This window comes from Zingiber officinale, chromosome 9A (genome assembly GCF_018446385.1).
Source record: "Zingiber officinale cultivar Zhangliang chromosome 9A, Zo_v1.1, whole genome shotgun sequence".
Classification (NCBI taxonomy): domain Eukaryota; kingdom Viridiplantae; phylum Streptophyta; class Magnoliopsida; order Zingiberales; family Zingiberaceae; genus Zingiber; species Zingiber officinale.
Window position 1 is genome coordinate 134,708,153 of NC_056002.1, and position 25,543 is coordinate 134,733,695.

At 41.3% G+C, this 25,543-nt stretch overlaps 1 protein-coding gene across 2 annotated transcripts; it reads right to left on the bottom strand.

Annotated features, from left to right (window-relative positions):
* Positions 1-16,806: 16,806 nt before the first annotated feature.
* Positions 16,807-19,583, bottom strand: LOC122020550 (probable WRKY transcription factor 47). Of its 2 annotated transcripts, none has more exons than XM_042578524.1 (5): positions 19,303-19,583; positions 19,002-19,226; positions 18,716-18,919; positions 17,653-17,766; positions 16,807-17,547 (listed from the first exon to the last, which is right to left on the bottom strand). In XM_042578524.1, exons 1-5 carry the CDS (start codon positions 19,573-19,575, stop codon positions 16,990-16,992), a joined length of 1,374 nt encoding a protein of 457 aa, XP_042434458.1. In that variant the 5' UTR covers positions 19,576-19,583; the 3' UTR covers positions 16,807-16,989. The 2 variants fall into 2 exon arrangements, with proteins under 2 accessions (XP_042434458.1, XP_042434459.1); XM_042578525.1 differs by having other exon boundaries at positions 18,722-18,919; positions 19,303-19,580.
* Positions 19,584-25,543: the final 5,960 nt, after the last annotated feature.

The window sequence follows — 25,543 nt, forward strand, 5'->3', positions numbered from 1 at the left end:
TCTGTAGCTTCGGAATGAGACTTGTTGATGAAGCGATTCAGAGGTACGGGCTCGTCAAGCACACTATCGTGGAGGCACATCTAGATGTTCATGAGAGGAAGTTGCGTTGTGGATGGAGGTGGCACCTTTAATGTTTCAGCTCTTAAAGTTTGAGTTGGTGTTTTTAAAGTGCTCTCAACATATGGATACACATATCTGGGTGGTGATGACTTTGACAAGACCAGCATTCGCAATGTCATGCTTGTTTGCAGATTGACAAGAATTCCTAAAGTTCAACAGCTAGTAGATTTTATCAAGTTGATACAAGATAATCTTCCTCCTGAACTGTTATCTAACGTTATTTAAATTCAATGACAAGTTCTTTTTAATCCGGGACGAATGATGCAAGAGAATTTGGATCACTTTTATTATTTTTGAAAAATTATTCTTTTTTTGTAATTTTTGGTTTTTTTATCTTTAGGTATATATATATATATATATATATATAAAGCCTGTTTAGAATTTTTAAGATTGTGAGTTTGTTAAAAAAATATCTTTCTATCAGGATCTCTTTCATTTCTTCCTGTCAGCGGTCAGTGAAGATGGATAGCTGATGAGATGACATGTGCGTTGACCACAAGAAGACTTTTAATGAGAGCAATCTCCAACTGCGAACGAGCCTGCCACGTCACAAAGAATGGAGAAAGAAGAAAACATCAGTAGTGTTAGAATGTATACTAAAAGCCTAGATTTTTGTATAAATATTTATTTTAAAATGAGAATCGCATTTGTCAAATGTCTGTATTTAGTTAAATGCAGTTGTCTATTTAATTTATATTGTAGATAACATGGTATGTGGTGTTACACAGAAGATCATGTTATCAGTTCTTTATATATTATAAATAGAAGCTCACAACCAAGATGGATTAGGACAAACCATTGGAATAGTTGTAGTGTAATTTAGTACTAGTTTATCTTGACTATAAAATCACACTAGTACACTATGTAAGTATAGAGCAGGACCATTTGAGGTTGTTCCTTTTATACTAACTGCATAAAAGAACATAACCTCTGTTATTATGGATGTGCATACTCTTAATCTCGATATAATAATAAGCACATGTACTTAGTATTTATTTCTTTAATTTATCAAAGGGTGAGATTTATTCATTAAATTAATAGGACCGATAAGTTGGGAAATAATATTATTTATATAGTGTGTTGTTGATTATAGAAGAAATCTGTGTCCTATTTATTAGGATGATGATGTCCCCTTGAGGAGCTCATAAGGATTGTCATGTAAACCCTGCAGGTGGACTTAGTTCCGACATGATAATGAAGTTGAGTGGTACTACTCTTGGAGCTAGATATTAATTAAGTGAGTTGTCAGTAACTCATTTAATTAATTGACATTCGATATCTTAAACATAGGGAGATTAATGCACTCATGATAAGAATGAGCCCATAATGTAATATAAGATTGGTGCGGTAGTTCAATAATAACTCTTTAGTGGTATGAGTTATTATTGATGAACTTGAGTTGGGTGTTCGGGTCGAACACAGGAAGCTCAAGCTCATCAGGAGGCTAAAACCAATTCCTCCTCTAGGTCCCTGTTATAACCTCTATGTATAAAATCTCGCATCCACCCAAGTCATCCTTATGGCTGGCCACATCCTTGCTTGGTGCCCAAGTAAGGGGTCGGCCAAGATGGGTTTAAAAGTGGGTTTTTTATTTTTTAAATCTTTCTTTTTAGCCATCTACAATGTTTTAAAAGAGAGATTTTAAATTTTAAAAACTTTCCTTTTTTAAAGTCATCCACATGGTTTTAAAAGAGAGTTTTAAATTTAAAAAAATTTTCCTTTTGTAGCCATCTACAATGATTTAAATGAGAGATTTTATTTTTATTAAAACTTTCTTTTTTTGTAACCATGATTTAAAAGAGATGTTTTAATTTTAAAAATCTTTCCTTTTTGTAGCCATCTACAATGTTTAAAAGAGGGATTTTTAATTTTAAACATTTCCTTTTGTAGCCATCCACAATAGGAAATTTAAAAGAGAGATATTAATTGTTGTTAATATCTTTCCTTTTTAGCCATTATCAATAAAAGAGGATAGATAGTGCCTTAGAGGAAATAATGATCTACACAATTTCTATTCCTCTTCTTTTCTCCTTGTGGTCGGCCTCCTCATATTCTTATTCTCCCCTTGCTTTCTCACCTAAGGCTGACTGCATCAAGAGGCTTCAAGCATCTTGTGGCCGGCGGGTTGTAAGGAAGAAAGAAGAACAAGAGGTGTTGTTCCTAGCTTTGATCCCTTGGTAGCCGAAAGTCTTGGAAGAAAGAAGGACTTGGGTGATTTTTGCGTCTTGATAGATCGTCGCCCACAAAATGTCCAAGAGGAGGAGAGAAATACAGCAGAAGATCAAGAGATCTTTAAGACACAAAGAAAGGTATAACTAGTTAATTATTTCCGCTGTGTACTAATTTATTTTTCCTTTATATGGATCCTGAAGTACCAACACAAGAGGCTAGCGATCTTGTACTTTGATTGAGGTCTCTTTAGTTTAACCTAGGGTTTATTGTAAGGAGTTTAAATATTCAATTTCTTTGAAAGACTTTGACTAGGAAGTGGTGGATGATCTCATACCCAAGAGGGTCGAGTGCCTCGCAAACGACCTGGAAGTCAATCTTTGAAATAGATATTTAATCAACTTCTATAATATGGTTTAACTTCTGATGAACACATGGGTTGAACTTGGATTAATAATGTTAAGTTTCATTTGTAATCCAAGTTTAACTTCTGAAAAGTACATGAGTTGCTAGGAAAAGTTATGTGCTTGTACAAATTTTTGTACAGGGGAAATATAATGGAATTCTGAGTAGCGCCAACAAGTAGAAGGAACAAGGAGGGGTCCTTGGCAGAGTCACTCCGATACTCAAGTTAGTAAGGAGGCCGAGTAAGGGTAATCGAAGAATAATGATGAAGAATAATGAAGAGGGACCGAAAAAACTTACTTGCGCATAAGGAAGAGACCCCTTTATATAGTGTTGTTTCTCTTAGTCCACATAATGAAGTGTATTGCTATAATAAGGCTAACCATACTATCATATTGCCCAAATTGCACTGACCAATTTTTGCGTACAGTTGGTGGAAGCGTCCCCTATACTGGTTGTGCAGAGGATATGCTAGTGATTCTCTAATGGTAGCCATTATACATGGCGTCAAAAGACGGTTCAGGTTGATGGGCCGAACAGGCTAATGGGCTGTTATCTCAAAAATGGTGGACCTTTTGGGGCTTTTAGGCATTGATAGGCTCTAGTGATGTTCCTGCAGCGACCCTAACCTTTCGTGTTATTCGATCAGACCTCACTCCCAATCAGGTCTAATCGGATAAGAGGGACTGGGTACTAGTACGGTTTAGATGACTTTTGACTACCCAATTTATTCGGCAGTTGTCATCTACTCAGTCAGAAAGTTCGATCAGGCCTAGAGGATCCCTTGCTTGATCAAACATTGAGCCCGGTCAAACTTGTGGGGAGAGATCTAGTCCATCAGGCCCATGGGTCTGTTGGTGCAATCGACTCTAAGATTTTGATGATTGTTTGACAATATATTTAATGACAGGCTAATCCAATGCTGAGTCCTGGTGAGTGAAGCCATCACGTAGGATTTGGTAGGTCTGGAGGACCCGATACCGAATGCCTAACAGGCCGATATGATGTTGAGTCATGGAGTTTTGATGTTTGTTTGACAATATGTTTAATGGAGCTTAGTCAGGTCAAGATTAACTGGATGGCAAGCAAGGGAAGGGTGAGAAGTCTACCGAGTGATTAGTCCTAATTACGATTAGGTAAGAAAATTCCTAACTACGGTTAGGTAAGGGAAGTCTTAATCACGGCTAGACAAGAGAAATTTTGACAGATCATGAAAATCAGGTAGGATTCGATAGATTTGGAGGACACAATATCGAATCCCTGATGGACCAATCTGATGTTGAGTCCTAGTGAGTGAAGTCAGGTGGTGAAAATCCTAGGGGAGGTAAATCTAGGTCTTGGTGAGTGAAGTCAGATGATGAAAACCCTAGGGGGAGGTAATCTTAGATAACGAGAAGTCTTGGAGGAGTGAACTCCAAACAAGGTTAATCTGCGATCGATTGGACCAGCAGATCTTGGTAAATCTAAGTTTAGTTTTATTAGAGTATTTTGCATTACTACTATTATTGTTGACTAATTTAGCATTGCAGGAAAAGTCTTAGTGGATCAGGCGATCAGACACTGAGTGGAGAAAGTTCAATTAGGTCTAGATGATCAAATATTTGGCAGGTAAGCTGAGGTAATCAACTGGAGTGGAGCGACGAGGAGGTCATGTTCTGAGAATGGACAAACCATAGGCCGCTTATCCAACTAAAAAAATCGAGAGATTTCTAAGTTGAGATCAAGATAAGCCTTACTATCTTTATTTATTCAAGAATTATTATACTATGCTAACTTTGTTTTACATGAGTATTTTTTTACTTATGGAACTAACTCTGTTTTATAGAAACTAGAAGGATCGGTCGACCAAATCCAAGGATTGGTTGACCGAACCAGGCTGACATAGCACAGAGTTTAGATCGAGCAGAATAGCCTAGGGTTACCACCCCCTAGGACCTAGGGTTACCACTTCCTAGGATTTTTCACTTGCCTAACCGCAGCTATGACTTTTGCCTAAGTACACTTAGGACTTTCCTGCAAACTCATTCAACCTTGTTAGATAACAAGACAACCTAACTCTAAACCCTTTGACATAATTAAAACACAGGTTCAATCATCGGATGTTTCCCGCACCAACAACAATTAATGGTATTAGTGGCTAAAGAAAATAATTTAGATTCAATGTATTTGTGTTAACAGAGTTAGTGGGAGCATAGAGATAGTAGTGTTATTTGAGTCATGAAATATGTTGTAAATATGTTGGTTTTTATGAATGAAAAATGTAAAAAATCTCATTTTCCTTATTTTCCTCTTTCACATAAATTCCAATTCTTCTTCTATAATTTTTCTTCTAATATTTTATATCTTACTATTACAAGGCTAGATATTGCCTTTTCAATTGGCTACATTAGTAGATTTATGCCATCTCTAAGAAAGCCTCACTTATAAGTAACAAAGAAAATTTCGAACTATATAAATTCAACATCATATTTGGGCTTATTTTTTTTTAAAAAAAAAGATTAGTGATTCCTTAGTTGGTTTCGCAGATGCTAACGATGGTGAAGATTTGGATGATAGAAAATCTACATCAAGTTATATTTTTTTTTGTATGGTGATACAAGTGTCTCTTGATGTAGCAAGAAATAAAATTCTGTGTCGTTATCAACTACTGAGGCAGAATACAAAGCTGCTACACTTACTGTCAAGAATGCATATGGCTACAAAGAATCGATGAAAATCTACATATTCCTATACATAACCCAATTACTATTTTTGGAGACAACTAGAGTGCTATCAAGCTTGCAAATAATCCTGTATGTCATGCAAGTACTAAACTCATTGAGCTTGAGCATTATTTCATTCGAGAAAAGATTATTGATGGTACTATTAAGATAATGAAAGTTCAAAGTGTTGGTTCAATTTACATTAACGGTCTAACTCAAGTTTTGATAAATGATAAGTGAGTTAAATTAGGTGTTATCATGACCTAACCTTGTTACCGAGTGTGCAGGGTTGACTAACTTAACGAGTCAAGAGGATCTTACACCAGGTGAAAAGTCCAGTTGGGATGTGCGATTTCTGAGTGGTGAAGTTGGGGTGTGCGATTCCGACAAGAGATAGGCATGTGCGATTTCTGAGTGGTAAAGTCCGGATGTACGATACCGGCGAGAAGACCTGATGGGTTAGATTGACGTCAAGGAGGAAACTTAACACACGATAAGTGAAGGTAAGTCACTGGAGGATAGTGACTAAGTGAGGATGCATCCCGTTCAAGGGGGCAGTAGACGTCGGTCCAATTTAGGTCTATTTTGAAAACTTAAATTGAGATCCTGAATAGATCCTAGTCTGGAGAACAAGGTCTAAGTTATAAATTAATCTTATTATTGTTAACTTTATTTTACATATTAGATATTGTCCTGTTAGACTAACATAACTTGTAGGGTGAAAGGAGCAAAAAGGCCTCGGGTGAATAATACCCGAGGTGCCTTCAAATGTTGGAAGACGCCTTCAGTACTATTCATGGACTTCTTCCAATGAATAAAATTCAGATCTCGTCGCAGACAAGGAGCAATAATTTTGGGATAGGATTTGGCTTATGGAAGGTGCCTTCAAGGCTATAGAAGACGTCTTCTACCGTCCATAAAAGGGGATCTCAACCAAGTATTCAACATCAACTTTTATACGAGCTTCTACGCGTCCGATTGTGTTTCCAATTACTTCGGCTTCCTACTGCTAACCTATTACAACTCTGCTATGCCCGACTATCATCGGGAAGCTATCCAAACACCGAGCTTGAGCCGACTGTCTACAGAAAGTGTTTGGTAACAAAATGTTAATTTCTGTTTTTAATTACTTTAAACGGAAATTCAACACAAAGACTCTGAACAAATAAAATTAAACAATGTCTTTTACTTTTCTATTTTCTATTATTGTTTCCGCTACGTTTACTTTTTTCTATTCTTTAAAAGTAAAATATAAATTTTAAAAACAATGTGATCTACCCCTTGATCCAACACAAAGTAATGAGGATATTATATGTTGAGGGGGTGGCTCATATTTGGATAAAGGTTAATATGAAGGATGTTATGAAAGAAAAATCTATTAAGATTTTTCTTAATAAAATTCTGTTAAGATTTTATATATGTTCCGGATATGAATGTGGCATGGGAGGAATTAAGGGGAGGTCAAAGGGCGTTTGGGTAATTGAATGTTTAGGTTTCTTTAGGGGAGAGGAGGCCTCGCGTTTTAGAGGGGGGGCGCCGCCAGGGAGAGAGGGAAGAGGGTTCTGTTCGTGATTTTTGCCGCCGCCAGCCATCAAGGAAACTTTCTCTCCTTCTCCAGCTCTCCGCCGGCGCCGACGAAGCCGCCGGCGCTCCCTTCTTCTCCTCCCTCGCCGGCAGCCTCCGCGCGCACAGCGCCTCCCTCGCCGGCAGCCTCCGCGCGCACAGCGCCTCCCTCGTCCTGGTGCCGACTTTGCCTAGTGTTCCGGCCTACGCGCCGTTGTCACATTCCGGCCTGCGAGCCGATGTCGTACGCCGGTCGTGTCGCCGTTGTATTCCGATTGTGTGTCACCTTTCAGATTCATGCCACATTCGGCTCCGCGTTGTCACCTCCGGACCCAGCTCCTCTTCGGTCGGTTCAGAGGCATCCACCCTTCCGGGTCACGACGACTCGGTCAGTTTCATGACCAGCTCACTCATCTATCCGAGGGCGCCCCCCTGGGCCAGGGTACGTTCTCGTACCTTCTTCGCATTTATTTCAATATTCTATTATTATCCGGATATTTATGCATCTGTGGGATTTGCTTCGAGCACCGAGGTACCAGAGACCGGGGGAACCCGGTCACTGGATACAGGTACAGTTGACCGGAAGAGGACTTCAGACGACTTGGTCAACGCAGCGGACAAATCATCAACCGGGTCATGGGGATGCGGTCAACCTTCCAGACACGTCACACCGGCAGGTTCGTTTTCTCAGCTTCCAGACAGGATCGAATTGGCGCCGTCTGTGGGAACGCGCCTGATCTGGAACGTGAAGATGAACGACGCCGGATAGTTCTGCCATCCTCATGACCACGGTCAGTTTTTCTGTTATCTGTTCTCGGTTAGTTATATGATCTGTATTATTTCTTCGAGCCAAGGCCCCCGAGCCGATCGGCCGGGAGGTTTATATCCGAGCCGGGAGCTCGAACCCGAAGGCCCCCGAGCCGATTGGCCGGGAGGTTTATATCCGAGCCGGGAGCTCGAACACGAAGGCCCCCGAGCCGTTCGGCCGGGAGGTTTATATCCGAGCCACAGGCTCGAACACGAAGGCCCCCGAGCCGTTCGGCCGGGAGGTTTATATCCGAGCCACAGGCTCGATGCCGAAGGCCCCTGAGCCGATCGGCCGGGAGGTTTATATCCGAGCCAGGGGCTCGAACCCGAAGGCCTGAGCCGCTCGGCCAGGTACATTTTAGCCGAGACTACCTCGGGGAGGATTATATACGAGCCAAGCGCTCGATGTGAAGGCCCGAGCCGGTCGGCCGGGTATGTGGTTTTCCGAGCCAAGCGCTCGACGACGAAGGCCCGAGCCGTTCGGCCGGGTGTGTAGTCTCACTAGGAGACCGACGAGCACCGTCGTTAAAAATCGAGAGTCGGACCGGCGACTATAAACCTCCCGGGCGACCGACCAAGAGTCGGGACGCAGTCGGGCCGGCGACTATAAACCTCCCGGGCGACCGACCAAGAGTCGGGACGCAGTCGGGCCGGCGACTATAAACCTCCCGGGCTGAAGACCTCTGCACGGACCAGCATATCATATATTCTCTCCCCTGTTCAGGGTCGAGTTATCACTGAAGGCCCCCGAGCCGTTCGGCTGGGAGGTTTATATCCGAGCCACAGGCTCGAACACGAACGCCCCCGAGCCGTTCGGCCGGGAGGTTTATATCCGAGCCACAGGCTCGAACACGAACGCCCCCGAGCCGTTCGGCCGGGAGGTTTATATCCGAGCCACAGGCTCGAAGACGAAGGCCCCCAAGCCGTTCGGCCGGGAGATTTATATCCGAGCCACAAGCTCGAAGACGAAGGCCCCCGAGCCGTTCGGCCGGGAGGTTTATATCCGAGCCACAAGCTCGAAGACGAAGGCCCCCGAGCCGTTCGGCCGGGAGGTTTATATCCGAGCCACAGGCTCGATGGCGAAGACCCCCGAGCCGATCGGCCGGGAGGATTATATTCAAGCGATCATCACCGGTTTCGGACCAGTTCAGCGGACCAGCACATCATATGTCTATATCCCCCGTTCGGGGTTGAGCGGCCTTCACTGGTCACGGACCAGATTCATGATCATCTATCTCCCCCGTTCGGGGTCGAGCAATCGTCCGCCCGGCATCTATCTGACTGATCGACGTCATCGCAGTCGCACGCGCGGCATCGTCCGCCCGGCATCTATTTGACCGATCGACGTCACCGCGGTCGCACGCGCGGCATCGTCCGCCCGGCATCTATCTGATCGATCGACGTCACCACGCATGCGCATCGTCCGCCGGCATCTATTCGAGCGTCAGTTGCGCCTTGCCCCGCGCCACCGGGCCACCCGATACGGTGATGTTGTTGGCGATCGCCGCCGCGCTGCTGGCATAGATCGGCGCCGGGCCGCCGCGCACGATCTCGACCCGCTCTATCATCCGATCGGCAGCACTACGATCGTTCGCACGACAGCATTCGTCCGGCATCTATCCATCCGATCGGCATCATTCCGATCACTCGTTCAGCATTGCCAACTCCTCGCTACTCGACTGCCGGACCAGCATTTTATGTTCGCTCGTTGACCATTCTCGATGCTGCTCATTCAGCACGTCAGGCCAGCATTTCATGATCGACTGATCGTCATTTTTTCTGTCGCCCGTTCGGCGTTGTCCGCACGCCCTCTACTCACTCGATCGACATCTTTCCGATCATCCGTTCGGCCACACCGCTTGATCTAGGTCGCACGCCCGGCCTCGTGCCGGTCTACTCAGCGTCCCACGTGTCGCTCGGTCGGCTGTCAGTTTACATATCGAGCACTCAGCGTGTTGTCGTTCGCTCAGCATCTTCCGCTCAGCGTCTATCCACCCGATCGGCATCACTTCGATCGTCCGGTCGGTATCTTCGTGGCTGCATACTAGGCATTGGTCCGGTTACAGATTTGATCCGCTCGGCACGAGTACTATCTCATGCGACACCATTATTATAGCGACCGATCGCTGGAGACAGTATACTTTGGGTTCAGCGATTTGATTTTGATATCATGAGCGGTTCAGCCCTGTGCGATAGACTTGTCCAGTCAGTCGGACTCACGCCTCCTTCGACTAGACTTGAAGGGGAGGCTTGTGTTCCGGATATGAATGTGGCATGGGAGGAATTAAGGGGAGGTCAAAGGGCGTTTGGGTAATTGAATGTTTAGGTTTCTTTAGGGGAGAGGAGGCCTCGCGTTTTAGAGGGGGGGCGCCGCCAGGGAGAGAGGGAAGAGGGTTCTGTTCGTGATTTTTGCCGCCGCCAGCCATCAAGGAAACTTTCTCTCCTTCTCCAGCTCTCCGCCGGCGCCGACGAAGCCGCCGGCGCTCCCTTCTTCTCCTCCCTCGCCGGCAGCCTCTACACGCAGAGCAGCCCTCCTCCGGCACTTACCGGCAGTCCTGGTGCCGACTTTGCCTAGTGTTCCGGCCTACGCGCCGTTGTCACATTCCGGCCTGCGAGCCGATGTCGTACGCCGGTCGTGTCGCCGTTGTATTCCGATTGTGTGTCACCTTTCAGATTCATGCCACATTCGGCTCCGCGTTGTCACCTCCGGACCCAGCTCCTCTTCGGTCGGTTCAGAGGCATCCACCCTTCCGGGTCACGACGACTCGGTCAGTTTCATGACCAGCTCACTCATCCATCTGAGGGCGCCCCCCGGGCCAGGGTACGTTCTCGTACCTTCTTCGCATTTATTTCAATATTCTATTATTATTCGGATATTTATGCATCTGTGGGATTTGCTTCGAGCACCGAGGTACCAGAGACCGGGGGAACCCGGTCACTGGATACAGGTACAGTTGACAGGAGGAGGACTTCAGACGACTTGGTCAACGCAGCGGACAAATCATCAACCGGGTCATGGGGATGCGGTCAACCTTCCAGACACGTCACACCGGCAGGTTCGTTTTCTCAGCTTCCAGACAGGATCAATATAACAGAATTTTGTTGTGATTTTTCATAACAAAATCCGGTTACAATTTTATCGGGTCTGGGGTTTAGCATTATTTATAGGGACTATTGTAAACCTATTGTACAACAACAAAACACAAGAATCATTAGATGTGATTCTCTTGTGTGGAGAGAATTCTAATAAAGCTTCAGTCGTTTTGTGGAGTAGGCAAGTCGTCGAACCACGATAACTCTTTTCTTTTCTCTTATTCTTCTCCTTCCTGGTGTTTGCTCTCCTTTTTTTGTACATTTTTGTCTTGTTGTTCCGCACGATCTCTTTTCTCTCTTCCTCTTCTTCCGCGGTTTAGAGGTTGAGAGGTATTGCCCTCTCTTTGCGCAACAATTGGTATCAGAGCTACAGGTTTTTGGCGGATTTCTTCAACATGTCGGGGACGACTTCTGCGAAGTTTGATATGGTGAAGTTTGACGGAACCGGAAACTTTGGATTATGGCAGAGAAGGGTCAAGAACTTGTTGGTGCAACAAGGCATGGTGAAGGCGCTAGGAGACAGCAAATCGGAAAGCATGGAGAGATCAGATTGGGAAGAACTTCAGGCGAAGGCAGTACCAACAATCAGGCTTTATCTTACGGATGACATGATGTACCATGTCATGGACGAGGAGTCATCGGTGACAGTTTGGCAAAAGCTGGAAAGCCGGTACATGTCAAAATCATTGACAAACAAGCTGTATCTCAAACAGAAATTATTCGGACTGAAGATGACAGAAGGAACCGATCAGAGCCAGCACATCAACATATTCAACTAGATTGTAAGTGATCTAAAGCGGATTGATGTGAAGACCGAAGACGAAGATAAGGCACTGATGTTGTTGAATTCTCTACCTTCATCTCCTACGTACGAGAATTTGATTACTACTTTGATGTGGGGTAAGGAAACTCTCAAATTGGAGGAGATCACAAGTGCGTTGCTAGGTTTTCACTAAAGGAAGAAAACAAGCGATGAAATCTCTCAAGGAGGACTTGTGGTAAATAGCAACCAAGAGCGTGGTAGGAGCAAATCTCGACATGGATTGGGTAACAACAACAAGACTCGTTCTAAATCGAGAAGGAAGAAGGTGATCATGTGCTACAAATGTGGAGGCAAATGTCATATCAAGAGAGATTGTCCAGAGATAAAGAAATATGTTGCAGAGAACAAAAGTAGTTCGGCAAAGTCTGCAAACATAGTTGAAGAAGAAAATTCATAGAGCGGTGATGGAGATATGCTATCAGTTATGTCAAGTTCGGAGCAGCTGACGGATGCATGGATTTTAGACACTGCATGTTCATATCACATGACTCCAAACAAAGATTGGCTTGACACCTATAGGGCAGTGGATTCTGGTTCAGTGTTGATGGGAAACGATGCATCATGCAAAGTTATCGGCATAGGGAATGTTAGAATCAAGATGTTTAATGGTGTGATCAAAACATTATGTGATGTCAGATATATACCAGAGCTAAGGAAGAACTTGATCTCACTAGGCACACTGGATGGTATTGGTTGTAATTACAAATCAGTGAGGGGGGTGATGAAAGTTAGCAAGGGAGCTCTAACGGTAATGAAAGGACAAAAGGTAACAGGAAACATCTACAAGTTGATAGGGACTACAGTTGTAGGTGGAGTCGCCTCGGTGGAGTCTGAATCAGATAGTACTGTCTTGTGGCATATGCGGCTAGGGCATATGAGTGAACGTGGGATGCTAGAACTTTACAAGAGAGATTTATTGAAGGGTGTCAAGACGTGCAAGCTTGAATTCTGTAAATTTTGTGTCCTTGGGAAATAGAGCAAAGTGCAATTCAAGACGACAGCAAACAAGAAAAAGGGAATTCTGAACTACGTACATACGGATCTCTGGGGACCAGCCAATGGAGCATCACGTGGAGGGCACTTGTATTTTGTGAGTTTTACTGATAATTTCTCACGAAAGGTTTGGGTATACTTTATGCGTCACAAGTCAGAAACTTTTGCAAAGTTTAAATTGTGGAAAATTGAAGTGGAGAACCAAATCGGAAGAAAGATCAAATGTCTTAGGTCAGGCAATGGGACTGAGTACACAGATTCAAAGTTTCAGGAATTTTGTGAGCAGTATGGGATAATGAGGCATTTCTCGGTTCGCAGAACACCTCAACAGAACAGGGTAGCGGAAAGATTGAACGGGACAATCATTGAGAAGACAAGATGTCTCAGGCTAAATGCAAAGCTTGCAAAGAATTTCTGGGCGGAAGCGGTTAACATGACATGTTATCTCATTAATAGATCACCAAGGGCAACACTAGAAGGCAAAGTATCAGATGAAGTATGGACAGGGAATCAAGTAGATTACTCTCATCTTCGAGTTTTTGGATGTCCAGCCTATATGCACATATCTAGTGAGGAAAGATCAAAGCTGGATGCGAAGTCAAAGCAGTGCATATTTCTGGGGTATCAAAGAGGAGTTAAAGACTTCAAGCTTTGGGATCCTAAGGCAAATAAGGTGGTGATCAGTAAAGATGTGATGTTTAACGAGAAAGCCATGTTACGGCGTACTCAGGAAGAAGGAAAGGAAACACCACAAAGTAATATGAAGAAAGATATTGTGCAGGTGGAGCTAGAGACTCATGACTCTGATGATTCTAGCTCAGAGCATACGGAGCATCACATATAGCTAGTGGTAGAACGAGATGAGTCGTAAAAGCATCCACTATATATGGATTCGAAGACTTAGTATCTTATGCACTTATCACTAGTAGCGGAGATCCTACATCTTTTCAGGAGGTGATACATAGCTCTGAGAAGGACAGGTGGACGGGTGCTATGGCAGAGGAGATGGAGTTGTTGCATAAGAACCAAACGTGGGATCTAGTGGAACTTCCTGAAGGAGAGAAAGCTATAGGGTGCAAGTGGATATTCAAGAAGAAAGAAGCAATGCCAGAGGGAGAAGAAGTGAAGTTTAAGGTTCTGTTGGTAGCAAAGGGGTATTCACAGAGAAAGGGGATTGACTATGAAGAAATTTTCTCTCCGGTGGTAAGACATACGTCAATTAGAGCGGTGTTAGCTTTAGTGGCACATCACGATTTGCATCTTGAGCAAATGGATGTGAAGACGACATTTCTTCATGGATATTTGGAGGAGCAGATTTTTATGTCACAACTCGAGGGATTTAGTCAGCCCGGACAAGAGCAGTTGGTTTGCAAGTTGAAGAAATCACTCTATGGATTGAAATAATCTCCTAGGCAATGGTATAAACGTTTTGATTCATACATGATTCAAAATGAATATAGGAGATGTGAGTATGACTGCTGCATATATGTGAAGAGTCTTGAAGATGAATTACTGATTTTCTTACTACTATACGTAGATGACATGCTCATTGTTGCGAAGAAGATGAAAGAGGTTGACAAATTGAAAAGACTACTGAGCAAGGAATTTGACATGAAAGATTTGGGAGAGGCAAAGATGATTCTTGGGATGGATATTTACAGGGATAGAACTGCAGGGAGATTATGGTTGTCTCAACGTAGCTATGTGGAGAAGGTATTGGATAGGTTCAACATGAAGAATGCAAAGTCGGTAAGCACACCCCTGGTGCATCATTTCAAGTTATCCAGTACACAGTGTCCAAAGATGGATGACGAGATCCAAGAGATGTCAAAGGTTCCTTATGCTAGTGCAATTGGTTGTCTGATGTATGTCATGGTTTGCACAAGACAAGATTTGGTGCAAGCAGTTAGTATGGTGAGCAAGTTTCTCTCAAATCCTGGTCGACTGCATTGGGATGCAGTGAAATGGATTTTCAGATACTTGAGAAATACAACTGATTATGGCATCATGTTCAATAAACAACCGGAAGATCCTTTAGTTGCTGGATACGTAGATGCAGACTATGCAGGAGATTTAGATAACAGGAGGTCTACTACAGGATACGTGTTCACTATAGCAGGAGGACCTATTTGTTGAAAATCTATGATACAATCTATTGTTGCATTGTCTACTACGGAGTCCGAGTACATGGCAGCAGCTGAAGCAGCGAAGGAAACTTTATGGCTTACAGGGTTGGTCAGAGAACTGAGTGTTCAGTAAGGTGGAGTCAAATTGTTATCCGATAGTCAGAGTGCTATCTATTTATCGAAGAATCAAGTGTATCATGCGAGAACCAAGCACATTGATGTGAGGTTTCACAAGATCAGAGAGTTGATTGCTTCTGGGGAAATTCAACTTGAGAAAGTTCACATTGCAGACAATGCTGCAGATATGCTGACAAAGCCAGTGACCACAGAGAAGTTTAAACATTGCTTGAACTTTATCCATATCTCTAGATGCTAGAGGAAGGAAACCCAGACCCAGAGATTCGGATGGAGTTTTGTTCAGATACTCGTGTTCTTCGAAGGGGTGAATATTTGTCAAGGTGAAGATTGTTGAGAGGGTGACTCAAATTTGGATAAAGGTTAATATGAGGGATGTTATGAAAGAAAAATCTATTAAGATTTTTCTTAATAAAATTCTATTAAGATTTTATATAACAGAATTTTGTTGTGATTTTTCATAACAAAATTCTGTTATAATTTTATCGGGTCTAGGGTTTAGCATTATTTATAGAGACTATTGTAAGCCTATTGTACAACAACAAAACACAAGAATCATTAGATGTGATTCTCTTGTGTGGAGAGAATTTTAATAAAGCTTCGGTCGTTTTGTGGAGTGGACAAGTCGTCGAACCACGGTAACTCTTTTCTTTTCTCTTATTCTTCTCCTTTCTGGTGTTTGCTCTCCTTTTTTTTGTGCATCTTTGTCTTGTTGTTCCGCGCGATCTCTTTTCTCTCTTCCTCTTCTTTCACGGTTTAGAGGTTGAGAAGTATTGTCCTCTCTTTGCGCAACATTATAAATATATTCACTAAAGAACTTCGTAGTAGACAATTCAAGTCACTTCGAAATAAGCGATTAATTGCTAAAGAATCACTTTAAGGAGGAGCATTGGAAATTAAAGTGATCCTTAGAACCGTATTTTTTTTGAGTTATTTTTTGTTGGAAACCGAAGATAGTCGCTTGGAACTATAACTATATCATATTGGAAGTACAAAATATCATGTTGAAAGTACAAATGATCTACTTGAAACTATAAAGTGAGTTCGAATTTTAGGATCATTATATCTACTTTTTAGTTAATTATATCCTTTCTCAACTATTTTTATATTTAATTTTCTAAAATAATACCTAATTAATTTTTATTAATAATACTTAATTAATTTTTTAACTAACTTAATTAATTTTTAACTAGGTAAATTCATTTTCTGGATGGCCAGATTCTAGCCATCCAAATTTACCTAGGATTAAATGGTTTTAGTCTTTTTCATAATTTATGTTTTCAATGGTCAACTACGTCATCAAAAAGAAGTCTAGATTATCTTTTGAATTGTATTTAAAGGGATGATTGACCCTAATCATTTTTGTAATATGAAGTGATTAAGTCCTCAATTTTTCTTTAGTGTCTCTTTTTGTCTTATCTCCATTTCTGAGGCAATTTATTTTTTGGTTGTCTTCCTCTACATCTTTTCTTTTAAGGATCTTGGGCCATCAATATATTTTATATTTTTTGGTGTTTCTAATTTTTACATGTATGTCTTGTCACTACAATTTATCAAGATTTTTTAACGTTATCTTCCTCCAAAGATGAAAGTCTAATATTCATTCCATACTATTCTAGGAAGTGTTCTTGATGCTAGTGTTGTATATCACTAGTGATAGGTTTGCAACTATATATCCATACTTGTTCACAAGTTGTGATAAAGTTTGCCATGTCATAAGTTGTTCGTGGGGAATTCATCTATGACAACCATTGTAGTTTATCGACTGTGTCTGAATGTTAGCTAAGTTAAATTAATTGCTCAAGCTCGTATTATATTATGGACAATGTTAAATGATTAGAATCTGATCAAACAATATACACTTTATAAGTTATTATTAAAGATATTTTATTAATATCATCTCTATATATTAATTACATACGTACATTATAATTTAGTTCTGGCCAACCAGAACCAGATTCTGACTAGATAGATTTACTATTATATTATACATATGAAGAACACAAAGGTGGGTGTTTGTAATCTCTCACACTCTCATTCCTCCATTAGTTAATTACTTGAACGAAAAGGTGGCGCAGGGCTTGGGAAATTGAGGTGGCCCATAAGTAGCAGGCCCAAGACCAGGCCCACTTGAGTCACTTGGGCCAGCACTGCTCGGCCTCGGAGACCCCACGATGGATGCCATGGCGGCCGCCAAGGCCGCGGTGAACTTGGGGTCCTTGGTGATCGCCGTCGTGACCGTCTCCACCATCGGCGGCTGCTGCGGGAGGAGGCACCGCAAGTCCAGCGGCATCTGCTGCTGTTGCTGCAACTGCCGGAGCAGCGCGGCGGTGGAGGAGTAGGACTGCGTGAGGTCGAGCGTGACGGTGGGGAAAGGCGCGCCCAGCGTGGCGGCGTCCACGGCAGGGGAAGCAGCAACGTACGGGAAGGGGCGCTGCAGGCCCGCCATGATCGAGTCACCTAGGTTGCTGCTGGCGGAGCCGGAGAGAATCATGGCGGCGGCTGCGGCGGTGGTGTTCGCCATGACGGCGGCCGTCGGAGGCAGTGGGTGGTTGTGGCTGCCCTCGTACGTCGTCACCAGCACGCCCCTGTCCTCCACGCACCTCTGCACCTGCACACTCACAGTTTATCCCATCACCACCGTCACCGCGGCCGCCGCCGCCACGCATCCATGGCGGAGGAGATAGAGAAATCAAAGATAAGGAGATCACAGTACCTGCTTCCTAACCGGACAGCCGACGGCCATGGTACAGCGGTAGTAAGCTCGAGGACAAGGATTCCCCTTCGCCATCTTCTGTCCGTACTTCCTCCACTGGCATCCATCACCGATCTGAACATTAAAAATTTCTATTAATGGTGTTAAAGATGATAAAAATAGCAGTCTATCAAGATATAAGATATATAAGTAGCTTCCTGTTGCATTTTAAATATATATGATAATATTTAATACCTCAATTTATATTCTAAGATTTTATATGATAACACTTCATGTCTTAACTATTATTATTTATAATCCTGAGGACTTATTAATATTGCTCAAAGAACAAATATTAATGCTGCTTTCAAGGGTATAATGGAGTTAGTGGTAGATTATCATAAGAGAATAGTGATCAAATTTTAAGAGGATAATCTCCTAAAGAATAAATTCCTAGACGTCACTTAGTCATCGTAATTTACTATCAAAAGACCTCTAAAATGAGCGTATTTTATATCACTATGGTGTTGTTTTAAAAAAATAACATTCTTATGGTACTAGATTTTAAAAAATAACATCACTGTATTTTGAAAATTAATACTATCTAATGTTGATTTTGAATAATAACATCATAATACTACTAATGCTACTGTATTTTAAAATTTAATGCTATTTTGGTATTACATAAATTCTAAAATTAGCACTATTTTTAAAATGCAATATCACAAGAGTGTAATTAATATTATTAATGAAGCTATCACAGTAATTAACAAGAGGGGATAAAAAGAGTTCCCTCGTGATGGTGCGGTGATTAAAGTATAAGTATCGTCCCATGAAGTTTTGGGTTGAAATTTGTCTATGTCTGAACATGTCTTTTCTCATGTTATGACCATCTGCACTAATAGCTAGTAGTTATTTGTAATTTACCTTCTTCATATTGACCTAGAGACATATTAACGAGAGTACTGGGACGAATGAATCGCCTTGTGTCACACAGGAGGGGATAAAATGAAATAATCTGAAAAATCTTAAAGTTAAATGTTTTTTTTTTAGATTTCACAACTTTAATCAATTGCTAATTTACCATTACCATTGACGCATCTGATCGTGCCCGAACTGAAACTCGAGCTCTCCTTCGAGGGAGCTCCGGCACTGCACCGACGTCGCTCTTGTCGTTCTCCTGCTGCACCAAGTCAGTCGGCGCCGCCACCGCCCCCACCGCCGTCGTCGTCGCATCTTCATCATGATCTGCAAATGGTACCATCATTTCGGGGATCCCTCCAGCATCCTTCAATTCGCATAACGAGGCATCAAGCTCACGCAATCCATCGATCGATCGATCGATCAACCAGCTGAAGCATAATAATTACCGGTTTCTCCGCCGCTCGACGGCGATCTCTCTCCCTCAGGAGATGAACCAGACGACCGTGCAGCGCTTCGCAGCGCCCGGCGAGCTGATCCAGCATGCTTCTCAGTCGCCGGTTCTCGTCCAGCACTCTGCTCAGCTCCACTTTAACCTCAATCACCCTGCTTTTGCTAGATTTCTCCTCCTCTGTAACTCGACTACTACCGGACGTCGCCAGATTCAGCCCGATCTACAAAAACATCCAAAATCAATCCACGCCGTACATATGCATATCTAATATCCATCTATAGATCTACGTTACCCACATCGACGTCAGGGGAACAAGAACGGCGACGGCGGCGGTGGAGGAGGAGTTCCGGCCGTGCGCTGGAGAACAGATCGAGCTCCTTGATGGGCTCGACTACAGCCGCATCATGGAACGGGAACAGCGTCTTCGTCTCCATGGACGTCGATATGAAAGTGGATCGGACAAAGAAATCAAAGAAAGATGGGGAAGAGAGGAAGAGAAGGTTTATAATGAGTAACAAGAGAGGAGGTAGGTGAGATGAAGAAAAAGAAGAAGAAGGAGAGCAAGGCATATATTTTATTTTAACAGATTATTATTGATTTTTAATTTCTTGCACGCTCAATTTAATATTATCTGTTTTTTATAAAGTTGATGTGTTTGATCTGATTAACAAAAGTCAAGAAAAGGAAAAAGATAAGTCAGGGGAAGAAAATGAGCTGAAATGGTGGCCTTTACGTTGGTGAGTCAGTGTTAGTGGATGAACTTAGACTTGTCTCATGTGGAACAACTTTAAATTATATCTCCAAGTACAAACTTTTGACTAAATGTAATATTTTATATATAAAAAAAAAATTAAAGGGAAAAAAATATAATTAAGAGAAAGAGCATCTCTTGTTTTTTTTTTAAAAAAAATATTAAATGGATGTTCCATCTATAATTTTATCCTAGAATTACTCTTTAAATCAATTCGATTGTAAAAATTATCAAATAGTTTTTATACCGTATAGCAGTTAACGAATAATTTTTATAATGTGTAAAAGATATCGTTTAGCTGTTACAATGTGTACAAGTTATGTAATAATTATTACAATATGTTTATGGTGAGTTTAGAATTTATAATTTATGTTGGTTCTAGTGGTGGTGTAATCTGAGCACGGGTAAAATGATGGTTGATCTCGTCCGGAAGCTGAGTCAGACGGACCGTCGGGTGAGGTGGATGGAATGTTGACCGAGTCGCGACGTCCCAGAGGGAAGTGTGCTGAGATGACTTCTATGTTGACCAAGTCTCAAAAGTCCTCTGGTCAACACTACCTGCAGCCAGCGATCGAATTGACCCGACCCCCGGTACCTCGATGCTCGAGGCAGATCCAATGAATATATGAGTACAAGACTAAGCCATAAAATAATGAAATATGCATAGAATATGAACGAAGGACGTACCCTGGCCCAGGGGGCGCCCTCGGATGGGACGCGGCTCGAGTTGTCGCGACCCGGAAGAGTAGATGACTCCAATCAGGTGGGAGAGTAGGATCTGATGACAAGGAGCTGAAAGCAGCACGGCCCGGAAGATGAGCTGCAGGTCGAGATACAACACTGGCACGCAGGCCGAGAAATATTAGCGACACGCAAGCCGCGACGTGAAATTGGCACGTAGGTCGGGACATGACTTCGACACGCAGGCCAAGATAAAACACTGACATGTAGATCGAGAAAACAACAAGAGCAGAATACGGCAAAATTTGTGACGCCGAACAATAACCAAGGCACGAAGGCCGAAGCACCACAACATCCAAAGCTGGAACGAGATGACGACACGAAGGCCGGCACACAACGGGATCGGAATACGCTCAAATCAATGACAGCGAAAATAGTAAGTACTAGTAGCGGTTGTGGCCGCCCGAGGCGGCACGAGGAGACAACTACTGCGGCAGCGCTGTGCCGGCGATAGTAGATGGCGGACAGAAAAGCTGGCGTGGTAACTGGCTAGTGCGTTTGAGAGAGAAACGAGGAAAGGGTGGAGGTTAACGACAAGAGGCATGGTCCGACAGCCGGCGAAGGCAGCGAGGCGGCTTGCTGGGAGAGATGTCGGCGGTCGGAGACTACTCAACGGGGGTTGTGGAGAGGATGATGATGCCACAAGGCGAAGCTGTGGCCGACCGTGTGTTTAACCGGTGTCGAATCTGTCCGGTAGAGGCGTAGCGAGAAGGAGAGGGAGAGGAACGGTAGCCGGCGCCAGCGAGGGCTTGAGCTCGAGGAGGAGAAGTTGGATGTCCTCTCTTTTGGCGGTGGAGAAGAAAACCCGAAGCCCCCCCTTTCGCCCAGTACCTCCTCCCTCTTAAGACCTAAATAGTGCCAAGACAAATAATGCCCCTCCTTCCTCTCTTAATCACTTTTTTACCACAAAACCATATCCACATCACAAGCCTCCCCTTCAAGTCTAGTTGAAGGAGGCGCAAATCCAATTGATTAGACTAAGTCCAAAACATAATCGCTATCGAACGCGGAATCAGATCACTGGTACTCGCCTTATCACGTCAAACGGGTAGCTGTGGCAATGTTGGGCAAGAAATCAAGCGATATCAAGCGGGCGGCCAGGCGATGCTAAGTAGAGCCATCGAGCGACAATCAATATCAAGTCACCGAAAAGTGTCGACCGAGTGATCAAGAATGTCGAGCGAGTGGTGTCGAGCGTGCGATCAACCGACAATAAATCACGACAGATCAATAGAGAGAATGATGAGCGAGCAGAGCCGTGAGCGCGACCAAGAAAAATACTGGTCGAGCGTCAATAGATCGCGGCCGGGTAATAGAGAGACGGATCAACGAGTAAAGTCGTGAGCGCGACCAAGAAAATACCGACTCAGTGATAGTAAAATCGCGACCGGGCAATCGAACAATGCCGATCTGGCAATCGAAAAATACTGAGCAGGTCGAAAGACGATAGACGAGCAGAACCGTGAGTGCAACCGAGGAAATACTGACCGAGCGTCAATAAAATCAAGACCGGGTAACAGAGAGATGGATCGATAGTAAAGTCGTTAGCACGACCGAGAAAATACCGACTCAGCGACAGTAAAATCGCAATCGGGCAATCGAATAATGCTGATCTGGCAATCAATGGTATAACACTGCTTTGACGAAGTCGAGACTAGAGTTGGACTCTATATCTTTAAAACGATTTGCCTCACACACAGTACTCACGGAACATAGCAATTGTCTCCCAAAATACAAGGACTTTATCTTGGGATAGCAATATTGCAAATCGCAAGACCTCTGAACCGAAGAAACTTCTCGAACTCTCCAAATGCAAGTATAGAATACAATGATTGTTTTGCTTTGAATTGGAATGCAAAATGAGAATGTGAGAGATCTTATTTATATAAAATAAAAGGGTGTAAGAACTTCTTGGTTCAACTTGATGTCATCCATCCAACTTGAATTACATGGTGTAGATTACATTCCTTCCTAAGAGACACAATGTCTCTTCATTTGGATGTCATCCTTTTGAAATCAATGGTTGAGATGGAGTCATTGGAAAGGGCACTTATGTCTTCTCAAATCGGCGATCCAGAGATTAAGCGATGCCATCCATTCATGTGATTTCTCATTCGCACACACTAATTGGTTCAAAACTAATTTTCTGACAATTTAACATTGTAAAAGCTACCAATAGATACTATAATGTTTTTAGGATAAGTCTAATTAAGATTTATAATTTATACCATGTAAAAGCTACCTAGTAACTACTACAATGTGTTGAAACTATTTACTAGTTATTACTATAATGTGTAGAAGCTATTTACTAGCTATTACTATATGTAGAAGTCATTTGGTAATTGTTACAACATGTAGAAACTACCCAATAGTTACTTTGTGAGTTTAGGATTCAAAAGTTAAAATTTAAGACATTTAACACTATTATATCAAAATACCATTTACCAATTAAAATTATTTAAACGTTATCAAAATAATTTTAATACAATTGTAGAAGCTATTTTGATATAATACTATTCAAATATCTTAAACCCTAAATCATAAACTCACACTAAACATGTTGTACCAGCTACTAGGTAGGTTTTATATGTTGTAATAGCTATCGAGTAGCTTCTACATATTATAGTAGCTATTGGCAGCTTCTACATGATATAAATCATAAATACTAAATCTTAAACTCGCCCTAAATACTAGGGATGACAATGGGTCGGATTTATATCCAACCCGTATTATATATATATATATATATATATATATATATATATATATATATATATATATATAAGTTTAGTTGATTGGCAGGTCTAACCTGCTATGGACCCGTCGAGTTTTGAGCCGAGTCAGGGCAGAGCGGGTTGAAAAATTAAGTGCGACGGTTTTGAGATCAAGTCTATTATTTTCTGGTGGGGTGGATTCTGGGATTGGCCAAACTCAACTCGAACCCATCCCGTTACCAACTCTATTAAATACGTTGTAGCAGATACTCGGTAGTATTTGCACGTTGTGGCAAATACTCGATAGTATTTGCACGTTGTAACAGCTATCCGGTAGCTTCTACATGTTGTAGCAACTACCCGATAACTTCTGCACGTTATAGAAGCTACCTGGTAGCTTCTGCACATTGTTGAAACTACCAGTAGATTCTGCAATAGCATTGGGTTAAGGGGATAATTTGAAGATAAAATTATGAGAGGGGGACCTATTTGATTTTTTTTTTATAAAAAAAAGGGGCATCCTTTCGATGATTTGTAAAATTTGGGACTCCCTTCTGATTTTTTATAGTAAATTTGATTTGTTAATATTTATAAATATAACAATATCAACAATCAAATCTTATCTCATTCATGGTGTTAGCTAATTCATTGAATTATATCTTCTAGTATATCATTTTCTATATTTAGATAAAATTTTATTTTATTTTGCATTACTTAACTAGAGCATTTATGAATCATCTAAGTTGTGCTATTACTATTTATAAATAATTTTATTTATAATTTAATTATACATGTTTTTTTTTTAGTTTTTTATAGTCTAAGTATTATTCATAAAAGTTACATGGAATAGATAGACATTATTTAACTAATTTATAAGGATAATAAGTAGTTAGGTGAGTTTGATAAAAAGCTTAAGTTTGATTCGAATTAGATAGGATTTTTAATAAATAAGTTTTTTTCTCCAAAAATGATAAAATTATTATCAATACTTTCAAGGGTTTTAAATGAGGTTAATTTTACATTTTTGATGATTTAAAGAATATAATATTACGTTTTTGATAGTATTATTACCATTAGTAGATAATTTGACTTGTTAATAACATGAATAAGAGGATAATTTGACTTGTAGATAAACCATCAGTTAATAATTTTGTAATACTAATATAGAAACTATATTATACCAGATTTAATAGAAAGAGCAATGATATATACAAGTAAAAATCTTAAGGAAATATTAAGTATAAATACATAAATTCATGGTCCACAATTTTATTTTTATACATTTTATTATTTTATATATCTATTTTTGAGTATTTGAACATATCATTTTTTAAATATAAAATTAAGATCAAAATATAAAATAGTTTGTAGATAGAAATAATACAAGGAAAAAACACCTTGATTTTTTTTTCTCTCAAAATGTTTTTGTAATTATAATAATTTTGATAAATACTAATTTTAGTGAAATAATTTTGATAATTAAGCATGTTTTATGCCATTTAGAGGTTAGGTTAGACAAGTGGTGTTGGAGACGTTTTGGCACAATCCATGGGGTTCCCGTTTTTGACGTTGATGCATGAGAAAACTTCAAATTTCATCACAGTGGAAAAAGAAAGACCACCATAATAATAATAATAATAATAATAATAATATATTTTGATTTAAAATCATGATGTTTCAATGACTGACAAATTTAAATTGCGGAGAAGCTGCGCGGCCTTTTGCGAGAATAAATATGAGGAATTATTTAAATATGCAAAAGGGACTTAACTATTTGTATCATTAAAAAGAATATTTCTCTTTCAAAAAATATTAAAACCACATAGCAAATAATTTAAACTAAAATTATATTATAACTTAAGAGCAATTTTATTTATTTATTTATTAGAGTTCAAGTGTTCAGATTCATCTCACTAATCCCGTAATTAAGTAGAAGACGACCGCTTCACTAATGAACCTAAACATTAGTGTAGAACATTACTAATTAATACTGAATAATCTTTATAATTAATATTTTCCTTATTTTGACCGTTGCCGCGTCCATTTATTATGTCAAATTTTGCAAGATATTCAGATGGTGACAAGCCATTAACCTAAACATTTTATTTTTATTTTTATTTTATTTTATTGGCCTAAATTTGTCTTGTTCTTCCAAAGAGTCATGCAAATTGAAGGCCTAGAGGCTTAGGCTTCTGGATGATGGCGTTGCCTTGGCGTGATCATGATCTAACCTAATATAATTATCCCTTGTATTTGACGAAATAATTTAAACTTTCGAACCACTTGTGGGTAGAAATTAAGAAAAGAAAACAGTGAGACGTATAATTGAAT

What these genes read in the sequence shown, in the direction of transcription:
- LOC122020550 (XM_042578524.1), bottom strand. Translation starts at nt 19,575, where the DNA reads ATGCCTTGCTCTCCTTCTTCTTCTTTTTCTTCATCTCACCTACCTCCT. An exon ending in CTTGTTCCCCTGACGTCGAT is followed by an intron (nt 19,227 to 19,302) that starts GTGGGTAACGTA and finishes ATGTTTTTGTAG; the next exon opens with ATCGGGCTGAATCTGGCGAC. An exon ending in GCTGTCCGGTTAGGAAGCAG is followed by an intron (nt 17,548 to 17,652) that starts GTACTGTGATCT and finishes GTGAGTGTGCAG; the next exon opens with GTGCAGAGGTGCGTGGAGGA.